The sequence below is a fragment of the Coregonus lavaretus genome, assembly GCF_964263955.1.
Source record: "Coregonus lavaretus genome assembly, chromosome: 4".
Taxonomy (NCBI): Eukaryota; Metazoa; Chordata; class Actinopteri; order Salmoniformes; family Salmonidae; genus Coregonus; species Coregonus lavaretus.
The window spans coordinates 72,793,490-72,815,548 of record NC_139991.1 but is presented as its reverse complement, the minus strand read 5'-3'; the positions used below and the strand labels follow the sequence as shown (position 1 = coordinate 72,815,548).

The 22,059-nt window shown below is 41.3% G+C and overlaps 1 protein-coding gene across 3 annotated transcripts; it reads left to right on the top strand.

Annotated features, from left to right (window-relative positions):
• The first annotated feature begins 6,338 nt into the window (after nt 1-6,338).
• On the top strand, nt 6,339-17,152 carry LOC311128174 (NACHT, LRR and PYD domains-containing protein 3-like). 3 transcript variants are annotated; one of them, XM_084160167.1, is made up of 9 exons: nt 6,339-6,655; nt 6,996-7,901; nt 9,899-9,934; nt 10,861-12,598; nt 14,431-14,604; nt 14,689-14,868; nt 15,049-15,201; nt 15,281-15,318; nt 16,172-17,152. In XM_084160167.1, exons 2-9 carry the CDS (start codon nt 7,631-7,633, stop codon nt 16,720-16,722), a joined length of 3,141 nt encoding a protein of 1,046 aa, XP_084016293.1. In that variant the 5' UTR covers nt 6,339-6,655; nt 6,996-7,630; the 3' UTR covers nt 16,723-17,152. The 3 variants fall into 3 exon arrangements, with proteins under 3 accessions (XP_084016293.1, XP_084016292.1, XP_084016294.1); XM_084160166.1 differs by lacking the exon at nt 6,339-6,655 and having other exon boundaries at nt 6,890-7,901; XM_084160168.1 differs by lacking the exons at nt 6,339-6,655; nt 15,281-15,318 and having other exon boundaries at nt 6,890-7,901; nt 16,172-16,233.
• Nucleotides 17,153-22,059: the final 4,907 nt, after the last annotated feature.

Below are 22,059 nucleotides of genomic sequence, written 5' to 3'. Positions count from 1 at the left end.
TGTGAACGACACCCCGTTTTCCAAGTGCCGAATACATGTCCAATCATAACTGAGATCCAAGGTTCTGAAGTTTCGGCATTGCCCACCCCTTTACGTTTCTGACCAATCCACGAGAGGTAAAGACAGACCACGCGCCGCAGCAGTCGAAGCGGTTCAATGGGGTGAGTGAATGACGGTGTATGGTGAGAGAGTACGGACCAATCAGGGAGCACGTCTGACTGCTGGCGAGGTAGTCAGAGACCTCCAAGCTCGAATCCGCGAGGAAGCTGAAGTGTCTCCTTGACGACCAGGGGCTGGGTATTCACATGCATGGTATGGGTAGATCTCTTCATCTTGCCATTGATCATGAACTTTCCTATTTTTTCTTTCTTGGTGAAAAGGAATACTTATATAACCGATTCTTTTGAAACAATGAAATAAAAATATATGTGCTTGGTGGCTAGGCTACTGAGATTTTTCCTACAAGAAACACAACAGTCAGAATATAATATAATAATTATATTCTATTCAATATGTTGGAAGAATAGTCCAACTTTATTTTTCCTAAAGGGGACTTCAGCCTATCTGGGAGATTTTGTTGGTAAAAATTGCTTCCGAATTCGGTCAAAACTGCGTCCTTATTTAGGCCTAGGCCAAAGGGCAGTATATATTTATAGGTCCTATTTGTAGGTCCTATCTCGCCCAGTAAGTGTTAAATGTCCTGACCCGACAAACAACTTTGTTTCCCATGTAAGTGTACTCAAGCAACCGGTGCATAAAATATGTAATAGCTTGAAGTGTTTCTTGTATGTTGGGACAGTGTTCTGACTGCATGGTGCATTTTAAGATTACAGTTTAGGATGCATGTCTTTGAAAACGATTCTATAGTATGGCTTGCTTGCTGTATGGTTGTATGGTTACTGTATGGTTGCTGTGTGGTTGCCATTGCTATCACAATGGGAAATAGTAACATACTGTAACACTGTAAGTGAACCCAGTGTACTTGATCATCATTTTCTCTGAAACCAAACCGGTGACATTTTACCAAGTGGTGTCACTCATATGCTTTACTGCAATGAGAGAGCTAGGTTTTTGTAGATAAAGAAAAGCTCTGATTGTATGCTTTAGTAGCCTATTAATCGTGCTAAAACTAAAACCAATCAAGCTTGATGCATTTCAGTAAATGTTGGTTGCACATAACAATAAGTGTTAGGTTTTTAGATGGTAGTGAGTTACATTGTAGTTACATCTTCGTTTTTATGTCTGATTGGATCTTTTCGTACTTTTTCAAGGACGCATTTTGTCATCTTTAATGTTTACATGTTTAGAAATGTATCAAAGAATAGCCAACGAGTAACGACACTCCCTTTAATGTTCATATTGTTTAAGTATCTATATGTAACAGGGTTAGAAAATGTCCCTGTTGAGTGACTTTCACACAAAATTAATTGTTTTTCATCTTGTTCATGTGTTAAGAGTGACCTCTATTGGTATAATGTGATACTGCAGTTCTGTGGTTACATCCTGGTCTTTGCAATCTCCAGGGCCCAGTTTTTCAAAAGGTACCTGCTAGGGCAGGGTTCTTCAATTCCGGTCCTGGAGGGCCGAAACACTTCTGTTTTTTATTTCTACCTGGTAGTTAATTGCACTCACCTGGTGTCCCAGGTCTGAATTAGCCCCTGATTAGAAGGAGAGGATGAAAAACAGAGGTGTTTTGGCCCTCCAGGACCGGAATTGAAGAACCCTGTGCTAGGATTTCCCCAATATGATAGGATTTAATGTTAGAATTGGGGTTTTCAAAACTAAAAAATGTGATTATGATTCTCCGGATTGGGATAAGGATTTGGTCATCCAATCTCACCTTTAAATCAGGATTAAATCTTGTTTTTGCTTCTTTCTTTTTTTACTCAAAAAGGTAGTTATTAGGATAGTTTTGTTCCCAAAAATCTGGATTATCTTGATCCCACCGGAAGGGTGGATTCAGGGTGGCACTACAACCAAGAAATGTCTATGTAACTAAGGTGAGCATCTGAAAACCAAAGGTTCATTACATTAAATTGACCGCAGTATAGGTATGTGGTAAATTGTTATTGAGAAGTGTCAAATAAATGCATCTACTTACTTATAAGTGATATGCAGGCTCTATTATTTTTTTATCAAGGTATCTTTATTAATGTACAGTAGTTTACTCTGTTTCTCTATGACAGTGTAGAATTAGTACCACAGCCTGTCCAGTAGATGGCGAGGTGTAGGCCTGTTCAAAGCACTGAACATCCGGATTCTGTGATCTTGATTTTGTGGTATCTGGATCAGAATAATCCTAACCTATTATTTTCTTTAAACCGTCTCAAACACTGACAGATTGATCTGATCCTGGATAGCAAAGAAGAGGATTACAGAATCCTCTGTAGCTCAATTGGTAGAGCATGGCGCTTGTAATGCCAGGGTAGTGGGTTCGATCCCCGGGACCACCCATACGTAAAAATGTATGCACACATGACTGTAAATCGCTTTGGATAAAAGCGTCTGCTAAATGGCATAGTATATTATACAAAGTTTTTAAAAACGAAATGTTGTTACATAACTCTCCCAGTTATATAGAGACCTATCCAAATCTTGATTGTAATTTCATGCAAATCTGGATTTTGGTCCCAGGGCCCAGTTTTTCAATTTCGAAATTTGGTTGTGCATCAACAATTTTTCTCATGTTATGTCAGTCACTGACAGGACACTCAATTAGCCCATGTCAGCAAACAGTTTTTAGATAGGTAAATTAGTCTAGCCAGCTATCTAAAATTGTAGTAATGATCGAATTACCGACCGGGGGGCCTCATTGATTTTGTTAGTCACTCTCCCTCACTGTAAAAACGGCTAGCTGGAGCTCGTCTGAGTGGTTGGCTATGAATGCCCTCACCCGCTACTCAATGCTGATAGTTAAGATTCTGACTCACTACAGACTGTAATCAATGCTGATAGTTAAGATTCTGACTCACTACAGACTGTAATCAATGCTGATAGTTAAGATTCTGACTCACTACAGACTGTACTCAATGCTGATAGTTAAGATTCTGACTCACTACAGACTGTAATCAATGCTGATAGTTAAGATTCTGACTCACTACAGACTGTAATCAATGCTGATAGTTAAGATTCTGACTCACTACAGACTGTAATCAATGCTGATAGTTAAGATTCTGACTCACTACAGACTGTAATCAATGCTGATAGTTAAGATTCTGACTCACTACAGACTGTAATCAATGCTGATAGTTAAGATTCTGACTCACTACAGACTGTAATCAATGCTGATAGTTAAGATTCTGACTCACTACAGACTGTAATCAATGCTGATAGTTAAGATTCTGACTCACTACAGACTGTAATCAATGCTGATAGTTAAGATTCTGACTCACTACAGACTGTAATCAATGCTGATAGTTAAGATTCTGACTCACTACAGACTGTAATCAATGCTGATAGTTAAGATTCTGACTCACTACAGACTGTAATCAATGCTGATAGTTAAGATTCTGACTCACTACAGACTGTAATCAATGCTGATAGTTAAGATTCTGACTCACTACAGACTGTAATCAATGCTGATAGTTAAGATTCTGACTCACTACAGACTATCTGGCAAGAACAAGTCAGGTGTGTCCATATCCAGAATTGTATTGGCTCTTGGTCACCGCCACAAAAAACATACTCTTCATGGTTTTATAAAAGAAAGGAAATAAACATGCATATTAACACTGGTAATGCAGCTATACAATCAGGTCTGTATATAGCCCTTGATCATGACTCTCAGTTCCATTACATTACACATAAGAGTGATTGGACGAAGGCGTCATCTGTACGGGGGAGTTTTGTAAAGAGCCCTGATGCTCAATCTACACATTAACACGCGTCGCTTTCGGTAAGGTTTTGGAAGCTTTCATATCAGCGAGAAATAATAATCATAAAACAACTAAAAGGTTAAATTGATAAACACCTTTATAGGGTTTGGTTTAGTGTTCCCATATGGCCATATTTGTTATTTACATCTGAATTGTGACTACTTCTCCATTCAAAGAAAGTATATCAATTCTGTTCTGATGTGCTGCGAGTCTGCAGCGATAACCTACTTCCTGATTCTACTATAGTTACTGCATAGAACTATGGAGGAATTCAATCCGATCGCTGGTTGTCCACAATGCTGAAAAAATGCCATGTTGTCTTGGTAAAAAATTATAATACTTGAATGACTAAAACCAGATAGAAACTGTGTAGTACAACACCAGCATGATTACAATCACAAAACGAAAGGATACAATTTGGGCGGTGCTGTTGGTGGTCGTCGCAAGAGACGAAACAGCTTCACGGAAGATGGCGGATGATGAAGTGGAATCTGAATACAATGGCGGTAGAATCAAGGAGAATTTGAGTATTGTTCAAAAGAATGGAAAACTGAGCAAAGTAGGGTACAGTGATGGGAATGACCCTTCGTATCTATTAGGAGTATGGTTTGTTAATAAGGAGCAGCTGAGCAGAGTACCAATCTTGAAGAAACCATTTGAGTTATCCAAACTGGTGGAGAGGGTGCCGGGTAAAGTGAAGGATGTGAGAATCACGAGAGGCAGGCTTGTTTAGATTTTTTGTGATCCTGCGGATCAGAATCACAAAAAATCTAACCGCAGAATCACAAAAAATCTAAACAAGCCTGCCTCTCGTGATTCTCACATCCTTCACTTTACCCAGCACTTAAACGATTTGATAAGTTTGAAGTGTTGTGTGTTTCGCTTCGGAACAGGGCACCCCTTAAGGGGGTTATATCTGGCATTTCGTGGGAAGTTGATTTATTAGGGTGGATTGTTAGAATCACTTAAGTATGGATTTTTGTTTGTTTTTTTGTTTCAAACCTTCCAGTTGTTGGCAGAAATAAATTTTTTGGATGTAGTCTGCCATAAAACCCACAGAAGAAGAAGAAGAAGAAGAAGAAGAAGAAGAAGAAGAAGAAGAAGAAGAAGAAGTAAGTGGTCCCAAACCCAACCACAGTCCCGCAATGTTTTTAGGCATATGTATGTGACACAGCTCACTTGCCAGCCATGGTCCCAGCAATTGTGCGCCCTATAGGCAATATCAAAATTCACAAAAATAACCTAAGAAATAGGTTACCATTTATTTATAAAACCCTTTTTACATAAGCAGATGTCACAAAGTGCTATGCAGAAACCCAGCCTAAAACCCCAAACAGCAAGCAATGCACGTTCTCTTTTGCTACTACGTTTTATAGCCTACCTTTTAGGGGTGGGACGATTTTCAGACGGAGAAAAACGGAGGATTATCACATTTTTTGATTGCACCTCGACTCACGTTGGTTGAACCCCATCCACTTTTTTCCATTATCAATATTTATTTACAGACACTGTTGTAAACTATAATCTAATCATATTTAAATTAATTTAATTGGAAAGGTAACTGCCAAGTTATTCCCCACATGCATAGGCAGACTATTTATTTGAGATCACACATATACTAGGCGCACTTGATCTCGCGCGCCAGGAGAGTAGGCTACTGAAGTTGAAGCAGCGAATTCTGAGTGTGTGAATAATGCGACAAATATTTTAATACATTAGGTAGGCTAACGCACACAAAGCAGAACATCTGCGAGACAACAAAAATATTTTCACCCCAGTCTTCTCATTCCGACCGCGCCGCAGTGTCCGGACTCGCAGGTTTCAAATGGTTTTGAGAAGCCAGAGTTTACGTACATTGTTATGTCCATATTTGTATTGCACAAATAACGTGTTTTTTTACTTTTCATGGAAACTCCGTTGACTAGGCTTGATTGAATAGGAACATCCGTCTGAAGGCAAGTTGCTCCAGTAGTTCATAGTAAAGTGAATAATACTGATGAATGAAAATGTTACAATTTATTCTGTTCAGTCAGTACATTGACCAAATCACAGGAGGAACAAGAAACTTCTCCCCAATTTTAAAAGCCATAAATATTTTAAATGTTTATAAAATGTAATTTCATGGTTTAATTGCGGACACCTATCGATTGGATGTCCGCAATTAAACCATGAAATTACATTTTATAAACATTTAAAATATTTATCAACCATGAGTGGCTAAAAACAGCTAAAACTACGTTTGAGGCATTTCCACCATATAACTTTTATGGCTTTTATTTTGGTAAATAAAAACATTTTGGCTTTTAAAATTGGGGAGAAGTTTCTTGTTCCTCTTTGATCTCTACAAGTGCCTTTAAGGGATTGAGTTCTGACTCCAGCAACATTTCCGGTTGCAGTTTTCTCATTGGAAACGTAATTGGCTCTTGTGATGTCGTATTATAGTGGTGTTGCAGGAGCTAGGAGGAGCCTGTGTCTTGTATAAAGATAAGGAAGTAAGAGGACGCGCTGTTAAATAATGTATGCTCATGTGAGCAGGTGAACTTGCATAAATGCCCATGTTAATTAGTAACTAACGTCTAGTTATTGCAATATCATACTCTATTCTAGTAAACCAGTATGAGAAGGACATCACCTCCAGACAGGAGCAGCAGACCTGAGTTACTCGTGAGACAGAAGATAACTTTCCAGACGAGTTCACCGTGTCAGCAGAAAAGACCACAGTCAAGATCAAACCGGAAAATTCAAGTTCTTGCGCACTCGACCTTCAGAGTGGATGTTCCGTAAGTGAAATATCCAATTACATGCTAAAACATGATAATAGGATCTCGCTTGCTCATGTGGTGTCCAAAACAAACCTTTGCTGATAATGCCGTGATGATAAGAAGTCCGCCGACACTGTACTTTGTTTATAAAGGTTTATTATAACAAAGAGTTTCAGCGTCAGATTTACAGATACCTGCAGATATCTGAAGAACAGCATGAGCCAATTCTGTAATTCGCTATTCTTCCTTTCCCTCTGTTCAAGACATGGTATTTATATCATATATGACATAGTATGGCGTGATTTTAATACCCAATCCCTGGCCTTTCCTACATATCTTCCCATATCCTTTTTTCCAGGAACTTAGTGATGATTTCCAGATGTTTCAGCAAGCAGAGCCAAGTTTCCTCTATTCCAAGAAACCTCTGTAGCAATGCTTTTCCAAATGCTTTAGCAAAGTAGAGTAAAGTTCATCTATTCCACCATTTGCAAACATCAGCAAAATCCTAGAGCCAAGTTTCCTCTAACACACTTTTTGCAAAGGTCAGCACAATCACAGACTCTAAGACACTACACTCTGAACAGAGCGTTACAACGATACCCATTGTAAAAAAAACAACATCTGAACTATCTTGGCTTAACGATAAGAATCTTTCACCATTTCCTACCGAACTACCTCCCCACTAGGCACAGAGGTCAGTTCTACGTCTACTTTGGATTAACATTAGATTGAGTTGTCAACGAAGCGTGAATTCAACGTGAAATCAACAACAAATGACACCATGTCATTGGATTTAGGTTAAAAGTTGGATGAAAAAAAGACTAAATGCCCTTACGTTGATTACTTTTTGCAAATCCAATCCGTTTTTCACATTGATTCAACGTCATCACATAGCTTTTCTTTGATTGAAATGACGTGGAAACAAACACACAGACAATGTTGATTCAACCAGTTTTTGCCCAGTGGGTCATGTCTTTTACTCACTGATCAACAATGGAGACACCTGTCCCTGAGCAGCTGCTGGCCATTCTAGAGGAGAACCTGTGTGAAATAAAACTGAAGAAATTCAAATGGCACCTGGTCCAGGGCATAAAAGGCTTCCCTCAACACATCCCAAAGGCCTGGCTGGACAAAGCCGACCACCAGGACACTGTGGATAGGATGGTGGAGACTTACGGCCTTGAGGGTGCAAAGAAGATCACACTGGAGATCCTGGGGAAGATGAAGCTGATTGATCGCACTAATAAGTGGACAGAACCAGCAGGTGAGATGATTTTAAAACATTTAAAGGGATAATATTCATCATCATGATAGTCATATTGTGTTCGTATTGAAATGGCAATGGTCTGGCTCTGGCCTGTTCAATGACTACAAGTTATACCCATTAGGGTATGGTATGTTCATGACAATATTATGAAGCTGTGATGATGTACAGTTGATGTGTTTCAGAATGTATTGCCAAAATTCATGGTATCAATGTAAAACTGTAATCAATGTAAATAAAGGTTTGGGTTTGTGCTCCATTGTAGTTTTAGCACGGCTGTGATGGTCGATGGTACTACTCGGATAGCTCCTTATACAGTGGGGAGAACAAGTATTTGATACACTGCCGATTTTGCAGGTTTTCCTACTTACAAAGCATATAGAGGTCTGTAATTTCTATCATAGGTACACTTCAACTGTGAGAGACGGAATCTAAAACAAAAATCCAGAAAATCACATTGTATGATTTTTAAGTAATTAATTTGCATTTTATTGCATGACATAAGTATTTGATACATCAGAAAAGCAGAACTTAATATTTGGTACAGAAACCTTTGTTTGCAATTACAGAGATCATACGTTTCCTGTAGGTCTTGACCAGGTTTGCACAGACTGCAGCAGGGATTTTGGCCCACTCCTCCATACCCTTCTCCAGATCCTTCAGGTTTCGGGGCTGTCGCTGGGCAATACGGACTTTCAGCTCCCTCCAAAGATTTTCTATTGGGTTCAGGTCTAGAGACTGGCTAGGACACTTCAGGACCTTGAGATGCTTCTTACGGAGCCACTCCTTAATTGCCCTAGCTGTGTGTTTCGGGTCGTTGTCATGCTTGAAGACCCAACCACGACCCATCTTCAATGCTCTTACTGAGGGAAGGAGGTTGTTGGCCAAGATCTCGCGATACACGGCCCCATCCATCCTCCCCTCAATACGGTGCAGTTGTCCTGTCCCCTTTGCAGAAAAGCATCCCCAAAGAATGATGTTTCCACCTCCATGCTTCACGGTTGGGATGGTGTTCTTGGGGTTGTACTCATCCTTCTTCTTCCTCCAAACACGGCGAGTGGAGTTTAGACCAAAAAGCTCTATTTTTGTCTCATCAGACCACATGACCTTCTCCCATTCCTCCTCTGGATCATCCAGATGGTCATTGGCAAACTTCATACGGGCCTGGACATGCGCTGGCTTGAGCAGGGGGACCTTGCGTGCGCTGCAGGATTTTAATCCATGAAGGCGTAGTGTGTTACTAATGGTTTTCTTTGAGACTGTGGTCCCAGCTCTCTTCAGGTCATTGACCAGGTCCTGCCGTGTAGTTCTGGGCTGATCCCTCACCTTCCTCATGATCATTGATGCCCCACGAGGTGAGATCTTGCATGGAGCCCCAGACCGAGGGTGATTGACCGTCATCTTGAACTTCTTCCATTTTCTAATAATTGCGCCAACAGTTGTTGCCTTCTCACCAAGCTGCTTGCCTATTGTCCTGTAGCCCATCCCAGCCTTGTGCAGGTCTACAATTTTATCCCTGATGTCCTTACACAGCTCTCTGGTCTTGGCCATTGTGGAGAGGTTGGAGTCTGTTTGATTGAGTGTATGGACAGGTGTCTTTTTATACAGGTAACGAGTTCAAACAGGTGCAGTTAATACAGGTAATGAGTGGAGAACAGGAGGGCTTTTTAAAGAAAAACTAACAGGTCTGTGAGAGCCGGAATTCTTACTGGTTGGTAGGTGATCAAATACTTATGTCATGCAATAAAATGCAAATTAATTACTTAAAAATCATACAATGTGATTTTCTGGATTTTTGTTTTAGATTCCGTCTCTCACAGTTGACGTGTACCTATGATAAAAATTACAGACCTCTACATGCTTTGTAAGTAGGAAAACCTGCAAAATCGGCAGTGTATCATACTTGTTCTCCCCACTGTATATGACCTCAGCACGTGCTTAAAGCCATGCTAAAACCACCATGAATCATACCCCCCCCCCCTCCCTCTCTTTCTCAGCCCGGAGTGCTCCAGCAGTGGTTCAAAAAGTCAAAGGTAAGTAATACAAATGAACACAACAGCTACATTTGATACGGGGCACGTCATATTCTGTTCGTAATCTGGTTTTCTGGTTGAGAAAATCAAAACAATCCATGACAAAATCAAAACATCCTAAGATTAATGCAATTCCATGCAATGTAATCTGATGACTGTAACCATAGAAAAATATTGTAAAAATATGGCTGAAATTACCACAATCTTTAACTCAATAACCCCTCTACTAATAAACTATGGTCAACTTCCTGTCTATTTGAAATGTTATGATTATTTTGCTTATGATCACTGTCAATTGCTCACTGTCACCCTATGTGTTGAGCTATTCAATTCTCATAGAAAAATGATTTTGTTGCAAATGCAACTGTGGCCATGTAAAGAATTGTTAGGCTACTCATTTGAAATCCTCAGGTGGCCACCTTGTTACCAAAAGTCTGTGTGAGACCTGGCACAGTAAAACCATTTGATTGCAAAAGCTACTGCCTCCCATACATCATAAAGGCCCTTCAGCATAATACAAAAAAAAAAAATGTTTTACCCATACCACAGCAAGTTCGCACAGGTGTGTAGAATCTGCTGGTGTGCTGGTTCTGAAGTAGCGAACAGCGCTTTTCTTGTGCCGAGTTGCGTTAGCTCTGTAAAGTCGTGAAATCTGATCTTTGGGCGTCGTTTGAAAGGCACATGGGAGTTACCACAGGTTATGTTGATGAGTCTCCCTTTTTACCTGGGCCTTTTCCCAATATTGGACTAGAACATATAGGCTACACTACAGGCTTATCAGTTTTGGATACCAAATCTAGCCTACTGTCTGGAATTTATTTTGCGTTGGTCTGCAAATGTGATCAAAGGTGCATGTGTTTTTTTATTATAGGCTAAAGTTGTAAACAATAAACTGAATCCATCTTTGTTTTTCCTTGCAATCGAAGATGAACTGAAATCGTACCTAAAGAAGAAATATGACCAAATATATGAGGGGACGTCAAAGAAAGGGGATTTCGTCTATCTAAACAAGATCTACACTGAGCTTTATGTGATTGATGGGGCCATGGGAGGGGTCAGTGGTGATCACGAGGTCAGATGTCTGGAATCCAGAACACCAGCCACAGGAGAGACCGTTATTAAGCTCAGTGAAATATTCAAACCCCAGCCTGATCAGAAGAAACGTATCAGAACAGTGCTTTCACTGGGCATCGCTGGCGTGGGAAAAACTGTCTCTGTTCAGAAGTTTATTCTAGACTGGGCAGAAGGAAAGGAGAACCAGGACATTGATTTCATCATTCCACTTCCTTTTCGCCAAATCAATAAAATAAGAGAAGAAGACTGCAGTTTGATTGACCTGCTTCATCAGTTCTTTCCCTTCATGGAACCAATCGATACTCTGGCGGAAGGTTTTAAGGTTCTGTTCATCTTTGATGGTCTGGACGAGAGTCGACTCCCTCTGGCCCTTAATCATAATAAAGATGTGGCTAAAGACACAAAGACCGCTCCGCTGGACGTCCTGATAACAAACCTCATCACAGGACAGCTCCTCCCTTCTGCACTCATCTGGATAACCTCCCGACCTGCTGCAGCCAATCAGATTGATCGAAACTATATCCACCAGTGGACAGAGATACGAGGGTTCAATGACCCTCAGAAGGAGGAGTACTTCAAGAAGAGATTCAGTGATGATGACCAGGCCTACAGAATCATCAACCATATAAAGGCTTCAAGGAGCCTCCACATTATGTGTCACATACCAGTGTTTTGTTGGATTTCAGCCACTGTTCTGAATGCTATCCTGAGTAAAACAAAGAGTGGAGAGATGCCAAAGACTCTTACTAAAATGTACGAACACTTCCTGCTCTGCCAGACTGATAAAATGACAGAACAGAAGTATCCCACAGGTAGTAAAAACGTTGTCCTTCAACTAGCAAAACTGGCATTCTGTCAACTGCAGAAAGGACAATTGATCTTCTATGAGAAAGACCTGCGAGAGAGTGGTATTGACATTGAGGTGGCTATAGTGTACTCAGGTGTGTGCACTGAAATATTTGTGGAGGAGGAGAAAGTGTTTAGCTTTGTGCATCTGAGTGTTCAGGAGTTCCTTGCAGCTGTATATGCTTACCACTGTCACACAATAGACCACAACAATGTTCTTCTCCCAAAGCCAACAAGGAAACATTCAATATTTTGTTTTGCATGTATTCCACAGTCTTCAACATCTGTGTTTGACTTGCATAAGACGGCAATTGACAAAGCCTTAGAGAGCCAGAATGGACACTTGGACCTTTTCCTCCGCTTCCTGCTTGGTCTTTCACTGGAGACCAATCAGAGACTCCTGAGTGGAATCCTACCAGAGACAAAGGACAGAGAGGACATTGAGAAAACAGTCCGCTACATCAAGGTGAAAATCAGGGAGGACCTTTCTCCAGAGAAGAGCATCAACCTGTTTCACTGCCTGAGTGAGCTGAAGGATGAGTCTCTGGTTCTGGAGATCCAGAGCTATCTGAGATCAGGGAGTCTGTCAGCGATGGACCTGTCACCTGCACAGTGGTCAGCACTCAACTTTGTGTTAATGACATCTGAGGAAACACAAGAGACGTTTGACCTGAAGAAATACGTCAGATCAGAGGAGGGCCTCCTGAAGCTCTTGGCAGTCATCACCTCCTGCAGGCATGCTCTGTAAGTAGGCTACTAAATGTACAGTTGGTCTTTGTATATCCCAGGGACAGAAGTTATATAGATATATATATATATATATATATATATATATATATATATATATATATATATATATATATATATATATATATATCGGTCTCCCTAAAATGCCTTCTCTCCTTTATACATAACCTCCTAAAAGTGTCCATTATCTTATCGATCACAGTGAACTACAACAACAAATATTCAGAACATTTTATTAAGTTTGACCTTATTATCAATACACAATACTGACATGTATTAATTCTCTATATAGTGTTCTGCTTCTGTCTGTAGATAGAATTTATACAATGTTGCCAAGTGGCAAAACCGTAAGTGTTGTCAAACATTTCCACATGTTCTACGTTTTTGATCTGCTCTTTCCAAAGTAGAATTGAAAACATAATTGTCATTGTCGAATTGAGAACAGTTAAATTAATTGCACCATCCTAGCTAATTACAAGCGCTTGACACAAGACGAGTAATGAAATGGATGTGCCATACAAAATTTAAAAATCTAATGCAGACACCTCCATCAGCGAGAGAGAGATTAGAGAAGGATACTACTACTTTATACAACGGGTTTGTCTAATCCTGGACACTGATTTAGTTAAAACCACATTCCAGCCGGTGTCTGTTCCTCAAGTTTCCACCGGCTAAATTTATGACATTAAAATGCCTATTTACTCTGTTCCATCTGACTGTGCAATCCACTGTCTCATCAGCCCAGCCAGGCAATTTATAAACTTGATCTCCACTATAAAAAAACATCTAGACATTATCTCACATTTCTTTTAGACTAACAATTGGTTTTCAGTAGCAGAGATTTGTAGAAAACTTGTGGTCTGTCTCTCTGATATTTGCAACATTGTTTCAATATTGAAATTTGATCTCCAGCTGTCCCATAGTAATGAATGTGTTGGGAGTCGGGACGAGACAGACAGGCGGGCAGCGTTTCTCAGCCAGTCGAAATCATGAATCGCCATAATTTTTATGGACATATACAAAGAAATGTCAATAGAAAACAGGTGAAACTAAATGTCTTTCCAGTTTGAAGTGATTGTGTTCGCTGTGTTGTTGACCAGCTCCTCTGAACAACAGTGTCCTGATGAGAGCACACATTTTCTATGCAAGGTGAAATCACGCATCATTAGCTCATTCTTATTGATGTATCCAAATAAATGTCACTAGAAAACAGCTTATGCGGTGAACAGGTTGAAATAGCAGGTACGGTAGAGGGAGAGAGTTGAAAACAGCAGGTCTGGGACAATGTAGCACGTCCGGTGAATAGGTCAGGGTTCCATAGCCACAGGCAGAAGAGTGGAAACTGGAGCAGCAGCACGACCAGGTGGACTGGGGACAGCCAGGAGTAATCAGGCCAGGTAGTCCTGAGGCATGGTCCTAGGGCTCAGGTCCTCCGGGAGGGGAGGGAAGGAGGGAAGGAGGGAGGGAGGGAGGGAGGGAGGGAGAAATTAGAGGGAGCATAATTAAATTCACACAGGACACCGGATAAGACAGGAGAATAACACCAGATATAACAGACTGACCCTAGCCCCCCGGCACATAGACTCATAGATACACTCAGACCTAGAAAAATTCTTGCTTGAGAAATTGCTCTTGCTAAGAAGCTATTGTGGTTTCTTTTTGACCATTTCGATTTGAAAACAATCACAGTAAGGTACTCAATTGTTACCCAGAAATGATTTGATATTCAGATAAAAACTGCTGCATTGGACCTTTTTAATGAATACACTATGAGAAAAGGCTATGCAATTTAACATGTGTGTGATTCTGTGAAAAACATTATTCTCCAGACTAGATGGCTGTAACCTTACAGCAAGATGCTGTGAAGTGTTGGCCAAAGCTATCGGCTCAAACTACTCTTACATGAGCGAGCTGGACCTGAGTGACAATGACCTACAGGATTCAGGAGTGATGCTGCTCTCTGCTGGACTGAGGAGTCCACTCTGTAAACTGGAGACACTAAGGTGAACAATTCTGGACTTGAATTGGTCTATCAGTTTATTTGTTCAATTACACTTTCTTTGTTCATATACTTTTTTCCCCACCAGACTGAATAGATGTAACCTCACAAATAACTGCTGTGCAGCATTGGCCTCAGCTCTGACTCTGAGGTCAAACCCCTCACACATAAGGAAGCTGGACCTGAGTGACAACAATCTAGAAGACTCAGGGGTCCAGAAGCTTTCTGATAGACTGAAGAATCCACAATGTAAACTGGAGACACTGGGGTCAGTTGCTTTGGGTTAAATGGGGCAATTTTCTAGGACCTTTGTATAAAATGTCTGTAGCTATCATAATGTATCAGTATGAGTGTGTTCAATGTAGGCTTGAATAAAACTTGATCTAGCCTTTGGTTTATACCTGTGAACTGAAGAAGAGGAGGCTGAAGATGGCCACTGTTCCCACAGGTTGTCTTTCTGCGGCGTCACAGAGGAAGGCTGTGCTTATCTGGCTTCAGCTCTGAGGTCAAACCCCTCCCACCTGAAAGAGCTGGACCTGAGCTACAATCACCCAGGAGATTCAGGAGTGAAGCTGCTCTCTGCTGGACCACATACAGTCAGGTGGGTAATAACGATACATACTGTGGGGTGATCAACACTAATGCTACAAAATACTAATTCTGTGCTCTTCTCTTACTAGTCTTCTCCCTGGGGGAAAATACTGGTTCTGCAGCAGATGTAAGTGTGTTGGCTACTTTGCGCTCAGTCTGCATGTTAGCGCTGGATTAAATTGATACTAAAAAAAGAGATTACTCAGAGTTCCGTGCTTGATTACATCGAAAAAGCCACACAAACATTAGGAACACCTAATAGCAGGTGTCCTTTAATGTTTTGTATACTCGGTGAACAAAAATAAACGCAACATGTAAAGTGTCGGTACCATGTTTCTTGAGCTGAAATAAAAGATCCCAGACATATTCCATATGCACAAAAAGCTTTACTTTCAAATTCTGTGCACAAATTTGTTTACATCCCTGTTAGTGAGCATTTCTCCTTTGCCAAGATAATCCATCCACCTGACAGGTGTGGCATATCAAGAAGCTGATTAAACAGCATGATCATTACACAGGTGCACCTTGTGCTGGGGACAATAAAAGGCCACTCTAAAATGTGCAATTTTGTCACAAAACACAATGCCACAGATGTCTCAAGTTTTGAGGGAGAGTAAAATTGGCATGCTGACTGCAGGAATGTCCACCAGAACTGTTGCCAGAGAATTGAATGTTCATTTCTTTACAATAAGCCGCCTCCGTCATTTTAGATAATTTGGCAGTATATTTTGACTTCAGATTGGATAAGACAGTTGAAGTAAGCTCATGAGGCATTTATAAGATATACTCTTCAAGAATCAATGGCTATGATTAATTTAAAAAGTCCAAAAATTTACCAATTCCGGATTGCCCCTTCAAGACTAATAATGAATGTGTACTGTATCAGTATGCATTTAATAGAACACAGTTTAAATGACTTGCTTACACTTTACATAATTATGTAAATATTGATCCTTTTTTTCTCTTCATTCCCTCATCAGATGCCTGTGACCTCACACTGGACCAAAACACAACATGCAGAGATCTCTCTCTGTCTGAGGAGAACAGGAAGGTGACATGGGCGACCAGGAAGCAGCTATACCCTGATCACCTTGAGAGATTTGACTACTTTACACAGGTGCTGTGTAGAGAGGGTCTGAATGGCCGCTGCTTCTGGGAGGTGGAGTGGAGTGGGAATAGGGTTGAAATAGGTATGACATATAAAGGAATCGGCAGAAGAGGACAGGTAGATGACTGTGTTTTTGGACACAATGACAAATCCTGGTGTCTTGATTGTACTAGTAACCAGTACACTGCCTGGCACAATAATAAGGATACTGCCATATCTGTCTCCTCTCGCTCCAACAGAGTAGGAGTGTCTCTGATTTGGTCGGACGGCAGGCTGTCCTTCTATAGCATCTCCTCTTCTAACACACTGACACACCTGCACACATTCCATACCAAATTCACTGAGCCCCTCTACCCAGGGTTTCTTATTACATACGACTCTTCTGTGACCTTGTGTCATAGATACCAAAAGAGATCCCAATAGTATGATATATTATTTTCCACTAGAATGAGGAGTCACCTCGTCCCCAGGCTCAATTTCTACCGTATATACAGTGGGGGAAAAAAGTATTTAGTCAGCCACCAATTGTGCAAGTTCTCCCACTTAAAAAGATGAGAGGCCTGTAATTTTCATCATAGGTACACGTCAACTATGACAGACAAAATGAGAAAAAAAATTCCCAGAAAATCACATTGTAGCAAATTATGGTGGAAAATAAGTATTTGGTCAATAACAAAAGTTTCTCAATACTTTGTTATATACCCTTTGTTGGCAATGACACAGGTCAAACGTTTTCTGTAAGTCTTCACAAGGTTTTCACACACTGTTGCTGGTATTTTAGCCCATTCCTCCATGCAGATCTCCTCTAGAGCAGTGATGTTTTGGGGCTGTCGCTGGGCAACACAGACTTTCAACTCCCTCCAAAGATTTTCTATGGGGTTGAGATCTGGAGACTGGCTAGGCCACTCCAGGACCTTGAAATGCTTCTTACGAAGCCACTCCTTCGTTGCCCGGGCGGTGTGTTTGGGATCATTGTCATGCTGAAAGACCCAGCCACGTTTCATCTTCAATGCCCTTGCTGATGGAAGGAGGTTTTCACTCAAAATCTCACGATACATGGCCCCATTCATTATTTCCTTTACACGGATCAGTCGTCCTGGTCCCTTTGCAGAAAAACAGCCCCAAAGCATGATGTTTCCACCCCCATGCTTCACAGTAGGTATGGTGTTCTTTGGATGCAACTCAGCATTCTTTGTCCTCCAAACACGACGAGTTGAGTTTTTACCAAAAAGTTCTATTTTGGTTTCATCTGACCATATGACATTCTCCCAATCCTCTTCTGGATCATCCAAATGCACTCTAGCAAACTTCAGACGGGCCTGGACATGTACTGGCTTAAGCAGGGGGACACGTCTGGCACTGCAGGATTTGAGTCCCTGGCGGCGTAGTGTGTTACTGATGGTAGGCTTTGTTACTTTGGTCCCAGCTCTCTGCAGGTCATTCACTAGGCCCCCCCGTGTGGTTCTGGGATTTTTGCTCACCGTTCTTGTGATCATTTTGACCCCACGGGGTGAGATCTTGCGTGGAGCCTCAGATCGAGGGAGATTATCAGTGGTCTTGTATGTCTTCCATTTCCTAATAATTGCTCCCACAGTTGATTTCTTCAAACCAAGCTGCTTACCTATTGCAGATTCAGTCTTCCCAGCCTGGTGCAGGTCTACAATTTTGTTTCTGGTGTCCTTTGACAGCTCTTTGGTCTTGGCCATAGTGGAGTTTGGAGTGTGACTGTTTGAGGTTGTGGACAGGTGTCTTTTTTATACTGATAACAAGTTCAAACAGGTGCCATTAATACAGGTAACGAGTGGAGGACAGAGGAGCCTCTTAAAGAAGAAGTTACAGGTCTGTGAGAGCCAGAAATCTTGCTTGTTTGTAGGTGACCAAATACTTATTTTACACCATAATTTGCAAATAAATTCATAAAAAATCCTACAATGTGATTTTCTGGATTTTTTTTTCTCAATTTGTATGTCATAGTTGACGTGTACCTATGATGAAAATTACAGGCCTCTCTCATCTTTTTAAGTGGGAGAACTTGCACAATTGGTGGCTGACTAAATACTTTTTTTCCCCACTGTAGGCCAGAGCTTGAAACACTATGCAACAGAGTGGGACTTGAAAGGGGCGCTGCTTAATATCGAGGTGGGAGAGCGAGAGACCCTGCTACAGCGGTTTAGATAGAACATTATTTTGGAAAAAGTCCTATCACAGCGACCATATTATTTTTGGTAAGCCCAATTTGATTCTGAGTTTGTGCGTATAAAGTTTTATAAGTGAAAACGATTTCTAAGTTTCATACTTAGAAATCCTGCATTCAGACACATGTGCCAGAAATGTTCCAAAAAGCAGGAATCTGCATTGATTACCATGGAGATTACCATGGAGATTGGACGTTCCTATTCCGCTTTGCCCGGCGGAGGGGGCCAGAGGCTCCTTTCAAGTCCTATTTTGAGAGCCGGCTGGGTGGAGGAGGACTATCTGTTGGATTTAGGCCTAAAGAGGTTCCCTCTCCTCTATGTGGTGCCAGTTACACTCTAACTGGAATGTCAGCTGCAGGATATCAAAACTAGGGGCTTGTGGAATGGAATGGAGCTGATCACAGGCTATGGGATCTAATACAAGTCTGCTTGATAGGGTTCTCAGTGCCAATGAGGCCAATACATTTTTTTTTTGCTAGGTTTGATGAGCAGGACTTGTCATCAGAACATGAACATGTGCATACTACTCTCTATATGATGAATGATAATGTTAATCCCAGCCCACCGAGAGCTGTCAGTGTTGAGGAAACTCACCAAGCTAGGTGCTTTAAACCAAATACAGCAGCTGGTCCTGATGGGTTTAAACCACAGCTGCTTTGTGAGGTACTTCATTACGCGTTTTCAATGTCTCTCTTTATGGCAAATATCCCAATGGGTGGAAAACGGCTTGCATAGTCATGTAAAGTGTCCGTCCGTAAAAAAGGCAAATGCAGGGCAGCACTTCATGCCCATAGCACTGACCTCACAGTCACAGATCATGAAGGGCTTTGAGAAGGTTGTTCTGGAGCAAGTCTGTGCTTTTCAGGCCCCTCTACAATATGCCTCGAGGGAAAAGATCGGGGTTGATGACGCTTTACCCTGTTTTTATTTATCTATTTTAAACTGCGTTTTTTTATTTATTTAACAACCATATTTAAGGTGTGGCCTACCTAAGGTGGGCTGGGGACCTCCATGATTGTGTAATGTTTTATATAGTTTCTTGCTCTTTATTATATGTATGCTGTATCATAGTCCCCTTGCTTTATATGCATATTATTCAATTGGTCCTTCTGAAGTTATGTATGGCACTTGCACCTGTACTTGGTACTTAAGATGGAACAGGGGTCCTCCATGATTAGCTGATGTTGTACAATCACTTTGTTTTTATGTATAGCTTTTCTATTGACTTCTATTGGATTTAGTCTATTCCAGTGAATATATTGGCTCTTATAGACTGTATAATACAGAGTATCCTATGAACATCATGAAGTTGTACTTGTTTCATCAGTCACTAGTACTCTGGTTGTTTTCTTTGCTGGTAACAAATCCCATTTCTCTTCTGGGGATTAATTCATCTCTCGTGAACAGACATTCCATTTCTACAATTGTGCAAGATTTTTACTCTGGGTTAGGGATGAATTAATGTAACAGGACTGTGTCCATGTAAATGTATACATCTCAGATGCTATCTGGTGAGTGCAAGTTGATTACCTGTTTGTTGTGAATAAAAATGGCTGACCAAATGGAAGCGTTGAACTATCCAGGGATACTTAAATAGATTAGCAATGGGAACACTTTTTTTCTATTACATGACACTTGATGTGATGTCACAGCGGACAAAACAATCTATAAAAAAACGCACCTGCTGTATGTCTATTGTTAGGTTTGTCTGAAATAAACATAATTAACAATGTAATCAAGTCTCGAGTAGTGATTTTTCTACTGAAAGAAAATGAAGGCCTATAGCTGCGGTCACGAGGTCAATGGAACGCAGACTGTGGGGGATAGAGGACGGATGCCGGATTGGCGCACACTCAACAAATCTGATCTAACAAAGTAGATATTCGTCAAATATGTCATGATTGATGTACGACATCTTTCCTCCACACATTTCCATGGCATTTCCATTGTTTTTGTCAAGTTCCATTGACCTCTTTACGGCATTTATTAAATGTGATAGTTACTTTATTACATCAAATGACTATGATGTAATAAATCATTTAATTTTGATAGATTATTACTTATGTCATAACAAATTAGGAGGTTCCGGGGATTCCACATTTTGAAGTTTTATAAATTTGTCATTTAGCGTACGCTCTTATCCAGAGCGACTTACAGTAGTGAATGCATACATTTTCATACTTTTTTTGTACTGGTCCCCGTGGGAATCGAACCCACAATCCAGGCGTTGCAAGCGCCATGCTCTACCAACCGAGCCACATGGGACATGGCATTCTTTCATTCTGTGCTCCTGAGATAATCTTTCAAGTTTTTTAGTTTTATTTATTACACTCATATCATATAGTAGTCAATACAAATTGAAATCCATGAGCATACAACATATTCATGGATAAACACAAAATAACAAAATAAAAAGAGTAAAAAAATGTAAATCAATAATGTCCTGCGTGAGTTCCTGCCTGTCACTGTGATTCGGTCAAGGGGTTGCCAGTCTCTGAATTGAGATTTTAGGAGGCTGACAAACAAAGTCAGTACAGAGTTGTGTCCGTCTTCCATGAAGCCGGGGTAGGGACAGGGTTTAAAGGGCCTCAGTATAACTGGGGTGCCCTAGGGACAGGGTTTAAAGGGCCTCAGTATAACTGGGGTGCCCTAGGGACAGGGTTTAAAGGGCCTCAGTATAACTGGGGTGCCCTAGGGACAGGGTTTAAAGGGCCTCAGTATAACTGGGGTGCCCTAGGGACAGGGTTTAAAGGGCCTCAGTATAACTGGGGTGCCCTAGGGACAGGGTTTAAAGGGCCTCAGTATAACTGGGGTGCCCTAGGGACAGGGTTTAAAGGGCCTCAGTATAACTGGGGTGCCCTAGGGACAGGGTCTGAAGGGCCTGAGTATAACTGGAGTATCCTCCTAGGATGGTGAGGCATGCGCTCTTCTGAATACGCTCCAGGTCATCAGACTGGCCCTGGGTTAGTGAGCTGTGCCAAGCAGGAGCGGCATACTCCAGGGTGGGGGGTATGTAGCCGGTGTAAATGCTCGCCAGGTCTTCCTGTGCAACATGGAACCTTTAAAGGCAGCGAAGGAGAAAACGTTTTTCTGTTGCTCTTTGTCCTTCTGTACCATTACCCCTAAAATCTTCACCATCTTTGAGATCCTGGCCCTCGATCCAGAGAGGGCATGGGACAGGTGGATTTCTTGTGAAGGTCACTAATAGGACCTTGCAGGGTTCAGTGACATTCCGCTTGCATGAACCCAAGTGTCGAAGTTGTTAATGGACTTGTGTGGTGTGCTGATGTTTCCTGTTGTACACGTGTGGACAAGATTTAGATTGTCAACATATTTCCACCTATTGTCGACATCCCTGGCTGCACTGTCTATGACTGCAAGGAAGATGAGAGGGCACAGAAGAGTTCCTTGAGCCACACCTCCCACCATTCTGAGAGGCTGTCTTGGTAGCGTACCTGTTGTTTGCGGCCGTTCACAAAACTGCAGAGCCATGCTGTGAGGGCAGGTCTGACACCCAGTTGGATAAGGCGTTCAATGGCAATGGTGTGTTCGATTTTGTTAAGAC